Source organism: Schistocerca nitens, chromosome 1, assembly GCF_023898315.1.
Source record: "Schistocerca nitens isolate TAMUIC-IGC-003100 chromosome 1, iqSchNite1.1, whole genome shotgun sequence".
NCBI classification, from domain to species: Eukaryota; Metazoa; Arthropoda; class Insecta; order Orthoptera; family Acrididae; genus Schistocerca; species Schistocerca nitens.
The window spans coordinates 34,536,340-34,557,935 of NC_064614.1; the positions used below are offsets into that span (position 1 = coordinate 34,536,340).

General features: G+C 42.2%; 1 protein-coding gene across 1 annotated transcript in view; it reads right to left on the minus strand.

Annotated features, from left to right (window-relative positions):
• The window catches only part of LOC126263646 (Down syndrome cell adhesion molecule-like protein Dscam2), a 421,438-nt gene that overhangs the window by 251,929 nt on the left and 147,913 nt on the right, over positions 1-21,596 (minus strand). Inside the window, exon 6 of the mRNA XM_049960745.1 lies at positions 12,324-12,555. Coding sequence (XP_049816702.1) covers positions 12,324-12,555 — 232 coding nt within the window. The remainder of the gene's footprint in view (positions 1-12,323; positions 12,556-21,596) is intronic.

The window sequence follows — 21,596 nt, forward strand, 5'->3', positions numbered from 1 at the left end:
GTCCTCAAGACTTTCCCTGAAACATTCTGCGACGTTTGTTGCGGATGCCAGTGGCCTATAAAAACATCCTAATACAATGGTTAATCCTTGTCGGATTGACAGCTTTATCCAGACTATTTCACAGTCCGACGCAGTATCGATCTCAACTGCGTTTAAACAGCTTTTAACTGCAATGAACACACCACCTCCCATAGCATCAGTCCTATCCTTCCTAAACATTTTCCAATCAAAGTTCAAAATTTCACAGCTTTTTATATCTCATTTCAACCAGCTTTCGGTACCTAATACAATATTGGCATTGCTACTGTTTATTTTGAAGATTAACTCGGTGATCTTGCTACAGACACTTCGACAATTTACTAACATGAGATTAAGCATATTTAAATCCTTTGGAATGACCTGTTTATGCGAACTAACAATTTTTACAGTTGACACACCCACATCAGTATCATGAACTGGTAATTTTTCGGGCCAGCGGTTTGTTTCCCATGGGGAGCAATCTAAAAAAAAAAAAAAAAAAAAAAAAAATAAATGTGCACGCCACAAGTACTGTGCTAGCCATGTAGCTGCTTCCTCTGTGTAGTGCACCCCTGACCTATCGAGGGGCGTCCTACAACCTTCCAACCCTTAGCGTAGGTCAAGGAATCTATAACCATTTTCGTCACAGAGTCGACGTAGCCTCTGGTTTAGATTCTCCACTCGACTCGAAACCAGAGGACCTCAGTCCACCCTGGGTACGATGCTGCAGATCGTCAGCTTCGCTTCCAATCCTCGAGAGATGGAGGCCGCCTTCACTAATTTAGCCATCCGTCGAAAGGACCCAAGGATTTTCTTGGAAACCCGACGACAGGCATCGTTGGTGCCGACATGCGCAACAACCTGCAGCTGCCTGCACCCCGCACGCTCGATAGCCGCCGGAAGAGCCTCTTCCACATCCTGGACAAGGCCCCCCGGCAAGCACACCGAGTGAATGTTGGGCTTCTTCCTTGCCCTAGCAGCTATGTTCGTGCACAAAATCCTGCACCGGCAACGCTTTTGCAGCTATGGACGGCTGTAAAGGTAGCATGGTTCATTATTTCCGCAGTGGACATCCAATGACTTGTTGAGTCCATGCCAAGTCGAGTTGCTGCAATTCGCTGCTCGAAACGAGGTCCTGCACGATATTTGGAAGTATCCCACGACTGAAACTTCCTGGCAGATTAAAACTGTGTGCCGGACCGAGACTCGAACTCGGGACCTTTGGCTTTCGCGGGCAAGTGCTCTACCAAGGTTCGCAGGAGAGCTTCTGTAAAGTTTGGAAGGTAGGAGGCGAGGTACTGGCAGAAGAAAAGCTGTGAGGACGGGGCGTGAGTCGTGCTTGGGTAGCTCAGTTGCTGCCGGCACGGTAGCTCAGCGTGTTCGGTGAGAGGGTTAGCAGCCCTCTGTAATAGAAAAACTGAGTTAATCGATCAACAACGAACTTAAACGGATGTCTTACGACGTCCGCCCCTAGCAGATGCAACGAACGAAAGCGAACAAATGGGAAAAAAAGTTGGTAGAGCACTTGCCCGCGAAAGGCAAAGGTCCCGAGTTCGAGTCTCGGTCCGGCACACAGTTTTAATCTGCCAGGAAGTTTCATATCAGCGCACACTCCGCTGCAGAGTGAAAATCTCATTCTGCTATCCCACGACTGTTGTCACCTCAGTTTATTTGCTGATCCCACCGAAGATTTTTTTTTATCGTGGGAGGACCTGATGGCTCTCACACATCTTCGAGAAGGTAGCTGAGGATTTTCTCGGAGAAGTAGCGATTCTGGTTTCTGCAGTAGAGTGCGGATCATCATGTGACTACTCCAGGCCCCTCTTATTTATTCTCCTTCCAGTGACTCTTTATGCTGTGGTTACCAGGCCAATGTCTCATATCATCGGCAGTATTGTAAAAGCTGAATTTATTAATACCAACTGCGAAACGAGTAATTGATTTTAAGTAATATATTTCACTGAATGGTGAGAAGGAAACAAATCAATCCAGAGAATTGACCATACGTAGTGTTTGTGTAAATGTTGTCAGGAACTTACTTCAGTTCTCCAACTTTTAGATTCTAAGAATAACTATCTCGTCCAGAGTCGTTCGTTCAGTAATAGTTCCATTTACCTCGGCTCCTCTGCGGTTAGGAAAGGCAATTAATTAACCACGCAAAAGGAACTCAGAACTGGCTAACGCCTTTCAAGTTGGTTCATTGAAGAGGGATGTTTTATTTTATTTTAGAAATTAAACCACAGCGTTCCAGTTTCTAAATTTATCTGCTAACTGCGTGATGACCAGTATTTAATGTTGATTTTTAAATTTAAGGCAGAGCACTACACCGCTTTGACAGCCCTCTGAGTGAAAATGCAAATATTACATCCCGTTACGGTGACCACAAAAAGAGCAGCGAAAAGCGGGATGCACCGCTGTTAACGTCATAGCATGTGATGTGCTGCCATTACATTAGCCACGGTTTTATTCTCGCATTCCGACAGCACAGATGAATGCCAATAAAGGGAACCGAGCAACAGCTGTGTTGCAGATTTCGACACTCTAATCTATCGTTCCTTTTAACAGATGGCTGTCATGTTTTAAGTCGTGTACTGACATTCACACTTCTCACCACTGAAGTTGGTGCTCTGAAAATTGCAACAGCAACTGAGTTTATTGATTAGGAAATTCTTTTACTGCGGACTCCGAATGTCCTGGTTATCTCTACATCTACGGTGTGTGGCAAAGAGTGTTTCGGGTACCTCTACCATTTCTAACTTTGCCTGCATCCACATTTACATATACATCTACAAAATGATTTAGATGAGATATCTGTATGGTGCGAAAACTGGCAATTGACCCTGAATAAGGAAAAGTGTGAAGCTCTTCACATGAGTATTATATGAAGTCCGCTAAGTTTCGATTACGCCATAAGTCACATAAATCTGAAGGCCGTAAATTCAACAAAATACTTAGGGATTACAACTACAAATAACCTAAACTGGAACGATCACATAGATAATGTTGTGGATAGAGGAAACCAAAGACTGTGATTCATTGGCAGAACACTTAGAAGGTGCAATAGGTCTACTAAAGAGACTGCTTACACCACGCTTGTGTGCCCTATAGTGGAGTACTGCAGTGCGGTGTGGGATCTACATGGTGTCGGACTGACGGGTGACATCGGAAGTGTTCAAAGAAGGACAGCTCGTTTTGTATTATCGGAAAATAGGGGAGATAGTGCCACAGACATGATACGTGAATTGGAGTGGCAATCATTGAAACAAAGGCGTTTTTCGCTGCGACGGGATCTTCTCATGAAATTTCAGTCACCAGTTTTCTCCTCCGATTCCGAAAACATTCTGTTGGCATCCACCTACAAAGGGAGAAATGATCATCACGATAAAATAAGAGAAGTTAGGGCTCGCACAGAAAATTTTAAGTGCTCGTTTTTCCCACGCGCCGTTCGAGAGTGGAACGGTAGAGAGACAGCTTGAAGGTGGTTCATTGAACCCTTTGCCAGGCACTTTATTGTGAATAGCAGAGTAATCACGTAGGCGTAGATGTACATCGAAACCTTGCAAGCCAACTTATGGCGTGCGGCATATATCGATACAACAAGGATGGGATACCTATGAGTCATATAAATCCTTCTAGAGGCATGATGCACTCCCTGAAACGGCATGGCCCAGATCATGAATAGTTATGTAGGATAGTGAAACATCCAACAAATCTATGTGCACGTGGCGCCATTGGTACACCAGACCATATGGTATTAGAATGCTCTCTAGATCTGTGGTCTCAAGTGACCGGTACTGGAACACTAAGTGAAGCTTTTGGAGATAAAGACAAATGAAATCTAGTGAACGAAGCAGCAAAGAAAGTATCCGGGAGGGAACCTGGAAAATATTTATAAAATATAAGCAAGATAAGAGAAAACCCGGCTGTATGCGATAATGCTGAACTGAATACTGTGAGTGCAGTGAATAACAGCAGGGAATTCACAGACTCTGGAATTAATCGTGCACAGAGGACGACGAGAAGCAGCTAACAACAACGTGGGAGCTATGGCAGAACCGTCAGAATGAATAGCTGGTAGTGACTGATATAGGTTTCTCAACAACCCAGCAAGAACAGGTTGAGGGTGAGAGGGGGAGGGTGGAGATAGATCCGTTAAGTCCAATTATTTAATCCCACCGGGACTGCAGACGACGATGCTGGCCTGCCTTGAGTTCGAGTTTGTTTGTGTATGGTAAGCTTTTCTGGAACACCGATTCTAGAGATTTAGCGTGTTGTGCCCAGCAGTTAGGGACTCAATAGGACAGACGTAAATAATGTTAGTGTAACTCGTAGATGCAGATTTATTCCACAGAAAATTCCTCAAGAATGTAGCTTCTTTGACCCTGAGGTGTCGCAATGACTAAGATCTTCAGCTGTCAGTAAGCCATCTACTGCGCTGGCAGTATAGATAATTGACAAGTGTTGTATTACGCGAAACAGATTCGCATTCTGCGACTATGCGCTGACGTCAGTTGTTGGCGACACACGAAAATTTGTGCCGGATTGGGAATCGAACCAGGATTTTCCCTTATGGCGAGCGGTCGCTTCAACTACGTCTGGTTTCCGAGCACGTCCCCAGGACCCATCCATACTTCCACACATCGCTTTATCACAACTCTTATGCTCGCTCGTCGAGGCATGGATAGATAATTAATAAAATGACTGCTTTTATACAGTGTCTGCATCTTCACAATACAATGTGCTTGCATGCATATCTGAAGGAGATTGTACTGTAAAGATACAGACACTGTGTGGTCAGTGACGTAGTATCATGTTTTAAGGGTTTTGCATGGCTTTTCCTTTTTGTGTTTTGTTTTTAATTTTAGCCGTTACTGCTAGCGCTTAAACTACATACACTATGTGATCAAAAGCATCCGGACACATGGCTAAATATGACTTACAAGTTCGTGGCGCCCTCCATCGGTAATTCTGGAATTCAGTATGGTGTTGGCCCACCCTTAGCCCTGATGACAGATTCCACTCTCGCAGGCATACGCTCAATCAGGTGCTGGAAGGTTTCTTGGGGAATGGCAGCCCATTCTTCACGGACTGCTGCAGTGAGGAGAATTATCGACGTCGGTCGGTGCGCCTGACACGAAGTCGGCGTTTCAAAACATCCCAAAGGTGTTCTGTTGGATTCAGAGAATTCAGGACAGGACTCTGCGCGGGCCAGTCCATTACAGGGATGTTACTGTCGTGTAACCAAACCGCCACAGGCCGTGCATTATGAACAGGTGTTCGATCGTGTTGAAAGATGCAATCGCCATCCCCGAATCTCTCTTCAACCATGGGAAGCAAGAAGGTGATTAACACATCAAAGTAGGCCTGAATTGTGCTAGTGCCATGCAAGACAACAAGGAGTGCAAGCCCTCTCCACGAAGAACACGACCACACCATAACACCACCGCCTCCGAATTTTACTGTTGGCACTACACACGCGGGCGGATGACGTACATCGGGCATTCGCCATACCCACACCCTGACATCGGATCACCACATTGCGTACCGTGATTCCTCACTTCACAAAACGTTTTTCCACCAATCGTCCAATGTTTACGCTCCTTACACCAAGCGAGGCGTCGTTTGGCATTTACTGGCGTGGTGTGTGACTTACGAACAGCCGCTCGACCATGAAATCCAAAATTTCTCACATCCTGCCTAACTTTCATAGTACTTGCAGTGGATCCTGATGCAGTTTGGAATTCCTGTGTGATGGTCTGGACAGATGTCACATTACAACCCTCTTCAACTGTCAACGGTCCCTGTCAGTATACAGACGAGGTCGGCCTGTACGCTTTAGTGTTCCCACTTCACTATCACGTCGGAAACAGTGGACCTAGGGATGTTGTGGAGTGTAGAAATCTCGTGTAGAGACGTATGACAAAAGTGACAACCAATCACCTAACCACGTTCGAAGTCCATGAGTTCTGCGGAGGGCCCCATTCTGTTCTCTTACGATGTCTAATGACTACTGAGTACCTGGCAGTAGGTGGCAGCACAATGCACCAAATATGAAAAACGTATGTTTTTGGGGGTGTCCGGATACTTTTGACCACATACCGTAATAAACAGGACGCGAAAGTTTAATTACAGCTGTATGCAATTTTCTGTGGCTATTTAGAAATATGACCATCATTAGATAATAGGTGATGAATGACGAGATTGTACGCAAAAAAATATAAATAAGTAAATGTGGTGAAGGTTACTTCGTATATCATTTCAACTTTCCTTCCTTTGTTGTTCCAGTCACTAATTATCAGCGGGAAAACGATTATTTACAATCCTCTCTCCCTCATTTTATCTTCATGGTCCACCCCCGAGAAATAGGAAGGAATATATCGGTTGATTCATCAAGGGTCGTGCGGTCTCGGAATTTTACCTCTAAACCACACATCTCCTGTAGCGTCTGACAGTCGAAGTGGATGAGCATCTCCATGAGCGTTTCGCAAGTCCTTCCTTGGCTACTGCACTCGCGAAAGGTATGCAGGGAGAACTACTACCAGTAACTTCTGCCACGTAAATTATATATCGAACTCGAAGCAACTCGCCACGCTTTTCATAGATCCGTGATCGACTACGACGTAACGATCTGTTCCAAATCGATTGCTTTGGATGAAAACTGCTATATTTGTCGTAACCTAAATTCTATGTAACAAAAGATGGTTCTTTCGGCCACTACAAAAAATTGCTTGAAATTATTCGTCCCTTTTCGTTTTGATCTTTTTGGTTGTATGTACTTTATTAGCTTTCCTCGTGTGCTTACAGATTTCGTGTTTCTCTTTTAGACATTATACCCGGCTTTACTTACTCGTTTTGGAAGTCGGAACCGTCAGTCATTCGCAGAGACATATTAGGTTTCATGGGCGATAGTTTACATAAATTAACTTGTATCACCGAAAATGCAGATAAAATATCTTCTGCACCATTCAAAATTTTTCGCCGTTTAATATTAGTTGATAACTTGTACTGTACTTCTCATTATGAATATGTAAGCTTTATTACAGAAACTATATTTAATTCGCAATGGATGTAATATTGTATTTATATCTGAATGTAGATAATTGATTGTAGTTGTAATGTAAATACCTTAAATTGCTGGGTAATAGCCAAGGGAACTTTATTTTAATGTATCGATAGCAACGACGAAGTGGCATTAGCTGTGCCGTTGTTTATCTCTGTGTATGGAGAGTTTCTGTCGCGCTGCGAGCAGAGGGGGAGCAGAGCAGCTCGAGTCGTGAAAGAGTGCGGAAGTGTTTGTTGGGCGCTCCCGCCGACGTTGTGGGCAGCTGTGATAGTGCTAGTGTAGACGCACCTAATTAACTAACCCGCTTGTATTGAGAGCACGGTAGGAGTGAAAAGGAGGAGGAAGGTGCAGTTCTATTGCCTGTCCCATAACTATCCGTGGGTCTGGGGACGACTCGTGGTTCTCAACCAGCAGCAGCTCAGCATTGCCGTCGACTACATTTTTCGTCGTCTGCACAGCTACTACCCTGTAAGGCTGTTACCTGATGAAGTGTAACTAATAATGCAGAGGCATTACCCAGTGCCATTTCTTTCACAATTTTCCATTAACTTTCATGAATGATAACTTGCAATAATTAAAACTTGAAGGGTGCCTGTGTTGTAATTGTTCTCAGACATTATTACCAAGCAACGTCCCTCTCCTTTCCACACAATGCCGAGCCTCGTAAAAATTTTTAAAATTCATTAACTACTTACTGCCAGTTTTATTTCTTTGTTAATGACCGGTTTCAGTCTAAATTTTTCTGCCTCAGTAACTGCTCATTCTTGTATTCCATGACAGATGCTATACTAGTTTACAGTTTTGAGTGTTAACTTCAGTCACTAAAAGTAACGTAAAATTTCACCTACAAAACTATTAACTAAAGGTACAGCACAAATTAAAAGTGCGCAAGCTCATTTACTCTGTATTTAGCTTAACGAGTGACTGCTGCTGGCTTGGTATTTATTTTATTCTTGTTTTATTGAAAGTAAAATCAGTTGCTTATTTGTAAAAGTAAATTCAATTCAGTCTTTGAATAATTAAAAGTAAATTGCTTGCCTTTTTCTGAATTTTGCGTTACGTTACGCTAAGGTCACTGAAAGTCATTTTTTATGTAGCAAAGTTTCAGTTACGGCCAGTCATCTATTTAACCAGCAACTTCATTTAACATTATTTAAAAATTTAGTATTTCAGAATAAATACCTGCAAACTCAGTGCTTTCTATTTCATTTATTTTCTCGTGAACTGTGATGTTATGGGAAAGTGTGACAATTTTTTGTTGCCACGCCATTGATTATTTGCTTAGTTTTCTTCGTCATTACCTTTTTTAGGATTTTAGATATTCATTTCCCTAGTGGACTGACGACCGATTAATTATCCTATTTTTGCTAATCAATATTTCCTTTGTATTAAACATCAAGTGGTAGCCTTTTTCCCCTGTATGGTTTGTGAGTATTATCATCAGTATTTAATTTAAGTTTAGAATAGATTCATCCTTCAGAAGGGTTTGTTGTACACTTTCCTCCTACTAACCGGTATTATTTTTCCTTCGGTAACGATAGCCTTACTCACTGTAAAATTTCATTAGGCATGCGCGACCACCGCCAATTACATCGCAATCCCAGCAGGCCGATTGGGAAGGAGGAGGATATAGACTCTGCAAAGCCTTAATTTTTCGCTTTTTTAGGAAAATCTTTTGAAGCAATTCGGGTACTTCAGTCGAAGCAGGAGATCAAAATACGACGTTTATGACGTCTAGTTTCATTTATAAGACGATATTTTAAATACTATTTTCGAAGAAAAACTTCGATAAATACAAATCAATAATTTGTGTAACATTTTACATAGACGAAACCCAATCAAGTATATGTAATCGTTTGATCAAAAGGAAAGGTTTGACGTACCTTATTTAAAACATTTAGTTTAGTTTTTATTTTGGAATTTTACAAGTAACTTTCGTTTTTGTACGTTTTCGTGCCTTTTCACACCTTCATCTCGATTCATTCAAGACACCAGAAACACAGTTTGCTTGTTTCCACAACCGCTCATTTGTGAGGTAGTTCCAATGTAATTTGGATGCACTGAACTATCTGTGCTATTGGCCATCAACATAATTTAAATTTACACAGCTCTTAATTTGAGCCCTAAGAAGCTTTTCTGACGCAGTCTTTATTCGACGACGTGTGAATGAGGTCAATAGCTTTTAGAATAAAAGCAGCCTAAGCTGAAGGTCGTTCTTTTTGGCCGCAGTAATCGTGAGGGCGGCAGTCGTGTTGAGTGTCCTCGCAGACTCTACAACAGACTACCGATGTCCTATGTTTACTAAATGTCCAGTGCTGTTTTTGCTTAGGATAAAGGTGGCAACACTGACTCACTGGGGCAGCAACTTCAGTCGTTCAGTGTAATGATGTCATTTTATGAACAGAACGATAATAAACTATGATTATTGGAAGTGTTTGTTTATTACTGACAAAGCTAAGAGATGATCTCTAACAGGGATTTAAAGCCTTGGATCTGCAGCCCTAGACAACAAACGACTACAACCTAAGCATATCTAAGGAAGTTGTCCATTTGGGAATATACATTATTAGTAGAGACTCGAATTAACGCCAGTTATAGTAAGCAGCATCTCAGCCTCGACGATGCGCTATTTTTTTATTTTATGTGGTTTCGGGCAAGGACCGTTACAACAGATTCGATTACTGCAAATAATGAAACAAACAGGACAGAAGATTAATTTAATTACAAAATATAAAACATAATTAAAAGAGATAGTCTGACTGCACCGTTGTAATAAAAGTAACGGAATTTTAGCACAAATCCAATTATATACGTATATAATAAAATATTGAAGATATCCCCAGATTTTAAAGTTCCCTTTTAGGAAGACTAATGAAATGGCAAATACATTAGGCAACAGACCTACTCAAGGAGCTAATAGCTCTTCTAACACAAAAATAGTGTTCAATGTACAGTGTAATTATTCTTCAGTGATGGTGTTTATCTCTTTCTATTAATATATGCTAGAGGACAAATGTAAGGATTTAGAAGCATATATCACTAGAGGAAATAAAATAAAAGATACCTTTGGAGAAAAGAGAACCACCTGTATGAATATCAAGAGCTCAGATAGAAAACCAGACCTAAGCAAAGAAGGGAAATTATTCAATCTGAATATGAGCAGGCAATAAAAGAAATAAAAGAAAAATTTGGAGTAGGAATTGAAGTCCAGGGAGAAGAAATAAAAATTTTGAGATTCGCCGATGGTATTGTAATTCTGTCAGAGACAGCAAACGAATAGGAATAGCAACTGAGCGGAATGGAGAGTGAGGATATAAGATGGACATCAACAAAAGGTAAACGAGGATAATGGAATGTAGTTGAATTAAATCAGGTGAAGCTGATGAAGGAAATGAGACACTTGGAAGTAGTAGATGAGTTTTGTTATTTGGGAGCAAAAAACTTATGATGGTCGAAGTAGAGAGGATATAAAATGTGGACTGGCAAATTCAAGGAAAGCGTTTCTGAAGAAGATAAATTTGTTAACACAGAGCATAAATTTGTCAAGAAGTCTTTTCTGGAAGTATTTGTATGGACGGAAGAATGCTTAAGATCAGATGGGTAAATCACGTAACTAATGAAGAGATACAGAACAGAATTGGGGCACAGCCTGACAATAACAAGGGATCGGTTGGTAGGACATATTCTGAGACCTCAAGGGATCACCGATTTAGTACTGGAGGGCAGCGCTGGGTGAAAAAACCGTAGAGGAAGACCAAGAGATGAATACAGTAAGCAGATTCAGAAGCATGTATGTTGCATCACCCGGAGATGAAAAGGTTTGCGCAGTGTAGAGTAATATGGAGATCTGCATGAAACCAGTCTTCGGACTGAAAACCACAACAACAACATGAATATATGTACAATGCCCTGTCAATTAGGCAGAAACCACAGCTTGGCGAGGGAATTAATTTTAACAAATGTCTTTCTTATTGGGATTCATGTGACCTGCTCTTAGTATGTTAAGACTAACATTTCGTTTTCCAGCGCTACATGAGAAATCTGTATTGTTTCCTTTATTTTTACTGCAACACCCCTCTTTTTCACTATACAAATCAACACTACTCGAACAAACATAAGTTAAACATTTACAATTTCAATTTTGTTATAATACTGTTTACTTTTCAATAAGAAGTGGGAGGATAGCGATGTTACTTGGCCCTTTATATATTCTCACTCAGTTTATAGACAGTTCACGATTTCTGATTTTTAGAAAATCTACTAAGATACTGATAGCATACGTAAGGAAAGTGATCATTATGACGTAACGCCCATTAGGTATGCAACACACCTAACGTACAGGTAATGCGGGTACGACCTTAACCGACCAAAGCTACTGTGAAAAATATGGTAGTCTATACTTACTTATGATAGCCTACGGTAGTTTTACACTACTGTGTGTACATAAAGTCCAGGAAGAATTTAAATTATTTATCGCACAATAACTAAACATTGTACAGATGTCATACACATTGCATTTTGAAGAGAAACCCTGAAAGGTCTATTACAAACATTCGATATGCGAATCATGAGTGACCCGACAGACGTCAATTCGGTAATCGAATTCTTGCTACACCCGTCCCAGCATGGCATCGTCGCCTGTGGCAGTCGCTTCCCGTATTTTCTCCCAGAGCTCTGCTACATCACATGGTAGAGGCAGTACATACACCAGACCTTCAATGTGACCCCACAGGAAAAAGTCACACAGAGTGAGATCTGGTGATCGGGGGGGGGGGGGGCATTTCATGAAATGGCTGTCCCCTTTTGTAGCATGGCGGATCAGTCGATATGACGGCTGACTATCGGCAAATTAACAAACTACGCCGTGGCGGTATATATGAAAAAAAAAATTCAGGGTTTCTCTTCAAAATGACATATGAATTATATCTGTACAATATTTGGTTGTTGTGCAATAAATAACTGGAAGTGTTACATGACTTTATGTACACCTTGTATATAGCAATGTTAATAAACTGTAATGAACGCATTTCTGATATCAATTCTATTCGTATTTGAATCCCACGAGTTCATTAAATTGCATGGTAAATTTTTGTGCACTTAAACAATAAACATCAGAAACTGTGTTATAAGCTTTTAAATGAAAAGAGGCCTGAAATGCTCTTTTTCACTGATGTGCAGGGGCCTGCGTCACAGGTGTTAGCCTAGTGGTGTACGGACCCTAAATACGGCGCCGCGCACTCACCTCCGAGACGCAGCTCCGCGGACGCCTGCGCGCTGTCCCCGTCTCCCCTGGCGACGCACTGGTAGACGCCGCGGTGGGCGCGCGTCGCGGCGCCGACGTGCAGAGCCAGCGGCGACAGGAGGCGCGCGCGGCCGGCGGCCAGCGGCTCCGCGTTGTGCAGCCACTCCACGCCGGCCACGGGGGAGCCCGACACCGAGCAGTTGAACGTCGCCGGCTCGCCGGAGTTCACCACCTGCCGGCACAAGCGTACACGGATCGACTGGCAAAGCTGATGAAAATATACAAGCCCTAAAAGACTATTTCAGATCATAGTCTCCTCTGAAAAAAAAACGATGTATTTCGCCTGAGGCGACTCCAGTGTTCTCAACTTACGTTTATTCGGAACTATATACGTAGGGCATCACATCTTTACGCACCGTGTACACAGCACCTGAGGGGAACGCAATGACCGTTTTATACCTACGTTCTTTACTCTAAATAATTTCAGTACATTCTGTTCCATTTCACTTCGGACAAGAGGAAACCTTGCATTTTTAGTGTGGGTTCAGTTTTCTGACATTTGAAGCAGAATATCTTCTCCAAACTCGCAGCTGTGGTAAACAAGTGGTTCGGGTTTTTTTAACGGTCAAACGTACCGTAAAGTAATAAAATCTTGGTATTCTACGACTCATGGACCAGAAACTATTCAAAGTAAAATTCTCGTATAAAATTCAAAATGAGGGCGGCGTTGTAGAGTCTGAGGCGGTATTTATGTGGTATTTTCCAATTAACTTTATACATAATTTAAAATCTTTTAGACTCTCCTGCTCGCTGACATTCTTCACAAAATAATGAAACGAAAACGGTGTATTGCTCACAACATTTTCGTTGTTCATGCAGTAGAACTTCAGCATCAGACGCGATGTTTTAATTTAATACTTCTTGACTACTAACGTAGTCGCTACACATTTTGCAGACAGTATCTGCGTATACCACTGAAAGTCTCTGCAAAGTGTACCATTGTGCGACTCTTAGTTCAGTAGATATGACGTCATAAACATTGAGACGCGTGAAAAACTAGATTTTATTAAAATTGAATTCGGCTCTTTAATGGGATGGGTTACTCGTTTTGATAACCTGTGATATAACGTATTTCAACACTGAAGAGCCAAAGAAACTGGTACACCTGCCTAATATCGCGTAGGGTCTCCGTGAGCACGCAGAAGTGCTGCAACATTTCGTGGCATGGACTCGACTAACACCTGAAGTAGTGCTGGAGGAAACTGACAACAGGAATATGCAGGTCTGTTCATAAATCCATAGGAGTACGAGGGGATGCAGATCTCTTCTGCAGAACACGTCCACTACTGTACAGCTACACTATTGATGACAAACAGCTGGAAACAGCGTCTGCCGTAAAATACCTAGGCGAAAATATCCAGAAAGACCTTAAGTGGAATGACCATATAAAACAAATAGTGGGAAAAGCAGACACCAGACTCAGATTCATCGGAAGAATCTTAAGGAAGTGTAACTCATCCACGAAAGAAGTGGCTTATAAGGCGCTTGTTCGCCAGATTCTTGAGTATTGTTCATCTAAATGGGATGTCTATCAGGTAGGACTGATGGAGAAGATCCAAAGAAAAGAGCGGCGCGTTTCGTCACGGGGTCATTTAGCTGTCGAGAGAGCGTTACGGAGACGCTAAACAAACTCCACTAGCAGACGTTACAAGAGAGGTGTTGTGCGTCACGGAAAGAGTTACTATTGAAATTTCGGAACAGCACTTTTCAGAAGGAGTCGGACAACATATTAATTCCTCCCACATACGCCTCGCGTATTGACCACCAGGAGAAAATTTGAGAAATTAGAGCCAATACAGAGGCTTACCTACAATCATTCTTCCCACACACTATTCGTGAGTGGAACAGGGTTGAAGGGATAAGATACTGGTAACGAAAGTACCCTCCACCACACACCATTAGGTGGCTTGCGGAGTATGACGTAGATGTAGATGAAGGCATCCCAGATATCCTCAATAATTTACATGTCTGGGAATATCGGTGGCCAGCGGAAGTATTTAAACTCATAAGAGTGTTCTTGTAGCAACTCTGCACGTATGGGGTGTGGCACTGGTCTGCTGGAATTGGCCAAGTCCGTCGAAATGCACAATGGACATGAATGGATGCAGGTAATCAGACGGAATGCTTACGTACGTGTCTCCGGTTACAGTCGTGTCTAGACGTATCAGGGGTTCCACATCACTCCAACTGAACACACCACACACCATTACAGAGCCTCCACCAGCCCCGCTAACATGCAGGGTCAGTGGATTCATGAGGTTGTCCCCATACCAGTACACGTCTATCCGCTCGATACAATTTGAAACGAGACTCGTCCGACATGGCAACATGTTTGCAGTCATCAACAGTCCAATGTCGGTGTCGACAGGCCCAGGCGAGGCGTAAAGCTTTGTGTCGCGCAGTCATCAAGGGTACACGAATGGGCCTTCGGCTCCGAAAGGCCATATCGACGACGTTTCGTTAAATGGTTCGTACACTGACACTTGTTGATGGCCCAGAACTGAAATCTGCAGCAATTAGCGGAACGGCTGCACTTCTGTCACGTTGGACGATTCTCTTCAGTTTCCATTGGTCCCGTTGTTGCAGGATCTTTTTCCGGCCGCAACGATGTCGGAGATTTCATGTTTTACCGGATTCCTGACATTCACGGTACACTCGTGAAAACGTCATACGGGGAAATCCCCACTTCATCGCTGCCTGTGAGATGCTATGTCCCGGCGCTCGAGCGCCGAATATAACACCACGTTGAAACTCACTTAAATGTTGATAGCCTACCATTGTAGCAGGAGATACTTGCTGTCTTATATAGGCGTTGCCGACCGCAGCGCCGTATTCTTCCTGTTTACATATCTCTGTATTTGAATACGCAGGCCTATACCAATTTCTTGGCACTTCGGTGTATGTTCCAATGTAATTATCAACAAATAAGCTGCTCCGAGAAGCACTTAAAAGGGACCTTTGTTCAAATGTTTCAAATGGCTCTGAGCACTATGGTACTTAACATCTATGGTCATCAGTCCCCTAGAACTTAGAACTACTTAAACCTAACTAACCTAAGGACATCACACAACACCCAGTCATCTCGGGACCTTTGTTGTGGCAATTCTAGGCCGACCGAACAGTGGATGAGACGGAGCTAACAGCTTTCATTTGGAGTAGCCGAGACTGCTTGAAGGAGAGAAAGACTACTGGAAGGAAAGAACGATGAGCCTCAAGTGGGAAAAGTCAAAGAAGATGAAGAAGATGAAGAAGAATAAGAAGACAGAGAAACAATTTCGTGCTGTTCCGTAGTTAACCTCAGCCTTCAATTCCAACAATCACAGCTATGATATGTCCAACATTGTGAGAGCCAGTCGTGGTGTGCGTTGGCCGAGCGGTTCTAGGCGCTTCAGTCCGGAACCACGCGACTGCTACGGTCGCAGGTTCGAATCCTGCCTGGGGCATGGATGTGTGTGTTGTCCTTAGGTTAGTTAGATTTAAGTAGTTCTAAGTTCTAGGCGACTGATGACCTCAGAAGTTAAGTCCCATAGTGCTCAGAGCCATTTGAACCAGTCCTGGTGTGTTCAGTTGACAAGTTGTGGTGTAAACTGTTTAAGCTCACGAAGATGTGTAAGCAAATTAGTTAGATTTGTAAGTTAGTTTCCTAGTATTTGAGTATCCCACTCTTTCTTTCTTTTTAAACATTCTCTGACGATGACTTGCTAAGAAATATTTATGCTATTTATCTGAACTGAGGTTGAAATGAAGGGAGATTTTTATCAAGTGTGATTCGTTGTGATTCCATCTTTTCATAAGAATTTTATTAACTTAGGTCTTGACTGAGATGTTTTGTATTTGCATAAACTATGTTCAGTCGTAAAGTGTGCAGCAATAACTGATGCCACTGATTAGTTCACTCAATTGCCACTGTATATAAATTTAAAACGTTAGTCAGTTTTTAAAAGTATACTCTAAGAAAAAAAAGACGCACCAAGAAGGAATTGTACGAGTGGGACAGAAATCGGTAGATGTGACGCACATGTACAGACAAACAAATGATTACAATTTACCAAAAAAATTCAATGATTTCTTGAAGAGAAAGTGCTTCACCAACTGAGCAAGTCAATCAGACATTCGCCCACCTCTGTCCTTTATGCAAGCGGTTACTCAGCTTTGCACTGATTAACAGATTTGTTGGATGTCCTCTTGAGGAATATCGTGCCAAATTACGTCCAACTGGCGCGTTAGATCATTAAAATCTCGTGTTGATCGGAGGGCGCTGCCCATAATTCTCCAGACGTTCTCAGTTGGGAAGAGGTGCGGCGACCTCGCAGGGCAAGGCAGGGTTGGGAAAGCATCAAGACAGGCAGAAGAGACTATCGGCGTGTGCGCGAGAGTATTATCGCGCTGAAGTGCAAGCGTTAAGATGGCTTGCCGTGAAGGGCAACATAACGGGGGGCAGAACATCGTCTCAAACCGCTGTGCTGTAAGAGTGCCGCGGATGAACACCAAAGGAGACCTGCTGTGAAAAGAAATGGCGTCCGAGGCCATCAGCCCTGGTTTTAGGGCCGTATGGTGGTCGACAGTGGGCCTGGTAAGCCACCTCTGTCTGGGGCGTCACCACAAACGTCTTGGCTGGTCATAGGGGCTCAGTTCGAAGCGGGATTCATCTCTGAACACAATTCTACTCCAGTCAGTGAGAATCCAGGCAGAAGAATTGTCTAAACAGGTTTTTGTTCCATTCCGATAATTCCTTCTTAGCGTCGTTTTTTGTCTTAGAGTGTATAAAATTATGAATTAAATGGTAAAACGTAATATTTATAAAATAAGGTTACTACATGTTGTCAACGCATCACACGTGTAAAGAGGGCGGTGTAGATTGGTATGGCTGACACTGAAGTCAGCGGTGTTGTGTTTGTAAAGGGAAGCCTCAGTGTCAACTCAATTTTTGACATGAATAGTCCAGTTGGGACTACCTCGTATGTGCGTATACAAGTGGTTTTAATGTTTTAACTTACATTTACTATTATGTATTTTATCACTGACCCGCATTTAATGCGTATACACTACTGGCCATTAAAATTGCTACACCACGAAGAAGACGTACTACAGACGCGAAATTTAACCGACAAGAAGAAGATGCTGTGATATGAAAATGATTAGCTTTTCAGATCATTCACACAAGGTTGGCGCCTGTGGCGACATCTACAACGGGCTGACATGAGGAAAGTTACTAACCGATTTCTCATACACAAACAGCACTTGACCGGCGTTGCCTTTTGAAACCTTGTTGTGATGCCTCGTGTAAGGAGGAGAAATGCGTACCATCACGTTTCCGACTTTGATGAAGGTCGGATTGTAGCCTATCGCGATAGCGGTTCATCATATCGCGACATTGCTGTTCGCGTTGGTCGAGATCCAATGACTGTTAGCAGAATATGAAATCGGTGGGTTCAGGAGGGTAATACGGAACGCCGTGCTGAATCCCAATTGCTTCGTATCACTAGCAATCTGGATGAGAGGCATCTTATCTGCATGGCTGTAACGGATCGTGCAGCCACGTCTCGATCCCTGAATCAACAGATGGGGACGTTTCCAAGACAACAACCATCTGCACGAACAGTTCGACAACATTTGCAGCAGCATGGACTATCAGCTCGGAGACCATGGCTGCGGTTACCCTTGACGCTGCACCACAGACAGGAGCGCCTGAGATGGTGTACTCAACGACGAACCTGGGTGCACGAATGGCAAAACGTCATTTTTTCGGATGAATCGAGCTTCTGTTTACAGCATTATGATGGTCGCATCCGTGTTTGGCGACATCGCGGTGAACGCACATTGGAAGCGTGTATTCGTCATCGCCATACTGGCGTATAACCCAGCGTGATTGTATGGGGTGTCATTTGTTACACGTCTCGGTCACCTCTTCTTCTCATTGACGGTACTTTGAACAGTGGACGTTACATTTCAGATGTGTTACGACCCGTGGCTCTACTCTTCATTCGATCCCTGCGAAACCCTTCATTTCAGCAGGATAATGCACGACCGCATGTTGCGGGTCCTGTACGGGCTTTTCTGGATACAGAAAATGTTCGACTGCTTCCCTGGCCAGCACATTTTCCAGACCTCTAACCAACTGAAAACGGCTGGTCAATGGTGGCCGAGCAACTGGCTCGTCACAATACGCCAGTCACTACTCTTGATGAACTGTGATATCCTGTTGAAGCTGCATGGGCGGCTGTACCTGTACACGCTATCCAAGCTGTTTGACTCAGTACCCAGGCGTATCAAGGCCGTTATTAAGGCCAGGGGTGGTTGTTCTGGGTACTGATTTATCAGGATCTGTGCACCCAAATTGCATAAAAGTATAATCAAATGTCAGTTCTAGTATAATATATTTGTCCAGTGAATACCCGTTTATCATCCGCATTTCTTCTTGGTGTAGCAATTTTAATGGCCAGTAGTGTACAACTGTACTTATAATAAGGCATGCATGTTATCTTATTGTAACAGGTCCTTTATATGTTTTTTAGCGCTCGAGATGGCTACACAGTGGCCGATATCTGGATTTGCAATAAACATTATTTGCAACTAATTGCTGAGCCCTTTCCTATATGAGGGAGTTTTTTTTAAATTTAAATTAAGCTTGGAATCCTGCTCTCTCGCCAAACGACAGAGAGACAGAATCAGTGTGACTTGCTTGTCCATAAATAATTAAAATTTACTATCCATAACTTCCGACGTTGGTCATCTTTCGTGTCGCCAGTTGTTAACAGTGTGTGTTGTCTTTCTGATTACGCTGTATTATGGTTCTTTGTCGGCGTAGCCGCTCCTGCCGAGTGTTTAAATTTCCTTGTACAGCGCTCGCTCGTTGAATTTGTGCTTCGAAAATGGCGTGGTGTTCACCTGTTGAAATATCGGTAGTTTAATTTCTGTAAGCTGTTTTAACATTAAACAAGCTATGTTAATGTAGTATCTGTGTTTATATAGTATTTCGATTGACTGGTATTGGCACTGACACGTAAGGTCTTTGACTTGTTAGTACGAGCAAATACAGCTGTTGTGTGTCCTCCGTCATGTTTCAGACGTATAACAGTGATCTTATTCAAACAATTTGCATGTCCCCAGTAGTTGAATGTAATATACTGTTATACTAACGAAATACTGAATCGTTTGAACAACGTTTAAAGTATAATTATTTGATCCCATTGTGCACCTGGTACATTTGATGTTATGTAGAGTAGCACGAAACATAAAGTATATATCCACACAGGCTCTGTAAAAAAAAACGTAAATACTTTACTCGATTTTATAGGGTAGTATTACTTACGTTTTTGTATTTTCACAACAGTCCCTTTACGTTTGTAAAAAAATCGAAACTCATTACGGTAACATACGAGTATTTCGTTTCCGCAGCTGTCGGTGGGCAACTTGATTTTTGACAAATATTTGTAATCTGTGGGGCTGCCAACTACTAAAAATATTTCAAAACTTTCCATTCGATCGCAACCTCATTTACTGAAAAGTTATTGTCACATTTTCTAGGCAGGGCATAACAGTAAAGTACTTTGAGCTGAATGTGCAGAATGAAGGCAATGATCTGTCTGGTTTGGTGGTAATGCGCTGTCTATTGCAAATAGTAATAAATGAAAGACGCTGTAGTGCATGGACTATGCCACAAGCTGCTGCTTTAGTAAACTAAGACCGAGAGCTGTAGCTCAGTGTAACGTCGTTATGCTACGTAGTGGACTGTGACAAACCGAGCGAGGTTCCGGAATGGTTAGACGCTTGGCTCATATTCTGGAAGGCAGCTATCAAAGTCTCCGTCCGACCATCCACAGTCATGTTTTCCTGCGCTTTGGTACATACACTCCTCTCGAACATTATGAAATATCTCTAAGAAAACGATCTAGTGATTCATAACCAACACGGATTCAGAACATAACGTTGTTGTGAAGAACAAATGTCACACGAAGTAATGTATGCTATCGACAGGGAATTTCTAGTAGATTACAGATTTCTAGATTTCCAGAAGTCTTTTGACATCGGTACCCTCCAGCGGCTTGTAACGAAATGAATGCCTTTGGAGTAACGCATCAGTTGTGCGACTGGATTCATGATTTACAGTCAGAGATATCACAAGTCATAGAAATTGAAGGGGGAGTGATCGAGTGAAACAGAAGTGATATCTAGGTGTTATGAAGCAAATGTTATAGGTCCTCTGCCGTTCCTAATCTACATAGACGACTTAGGAAACAACCTCAGCAGCCTTCTTTGCAGATAATGCTGTCGTTTATGGTCTAATAAAATCATCAGAAGATCAAAATGGATCGCAAAATGTTTCAGACAAGATATCTGTATTGTATGAAAAGTGACAATTGACCCTAAACAGTAAAATGTGATATCATCGACAGAAATACTAAAAAAAATCTATTAAATTTCGGCTAAAGGATAAATGAAACAAATTTGGAATTATAATTACGAGCAACTTAAATTAGAAAATGCAACGAACACTTAGAAGAGGCAACAAATTTACTGAAGAGACTGCCTACACTATGTTTGCCCGTCTTCTTCTAGAACACTGTATTCATAAGAGAGGGGATTTATAGATCACATCGAAAAAGTTCAAAGAAGGGCAGCTTGGTTTATAGGGGAGAGAGTGTCAGGGATATCATATTCGAATTGGGGTAGCAATCATTAAAACATAATGTTCCAATTTTCGAACAGTGACGCCATGTAGTATGAGAATTTCTTATTCATTCTTTTGGTCATTGGACTACATAACAGCAGAAGAGATTGTGGTGATTTAGGAAGAGGAAACTAACCTTATTCACACAGTAATTCATATTGATCCACTTGAATACCCAGATTTGTTGCTATTATGTCACATAAAGTGAAACACAAACTTGTGAGACAAGATAAACAAGAAATTGCATTCCTTAGGAGAGGCCAGGGATATTGTGCCATTTGTGATTAGTGTTCCAAAAGTGGATCGTAGCTTACTCCTAATTCACTTGTGTAATGAAGGTATTCAGAGTTAAATATATACAATGTCTTACTATGTTAGTATATTGTTCTGAACCAAGTAAGTATTACATGTTTATGAAAGAATATAATAATTTTGGCTATAATAGGTTAACTGCAGATCTAAGTCATGCAGCAAATTAATAGTGCTTTTCCAAGATGGTGTTTAGAAACTTCTTTGCTGAGAGTGGAATCAGTAGCTATTGC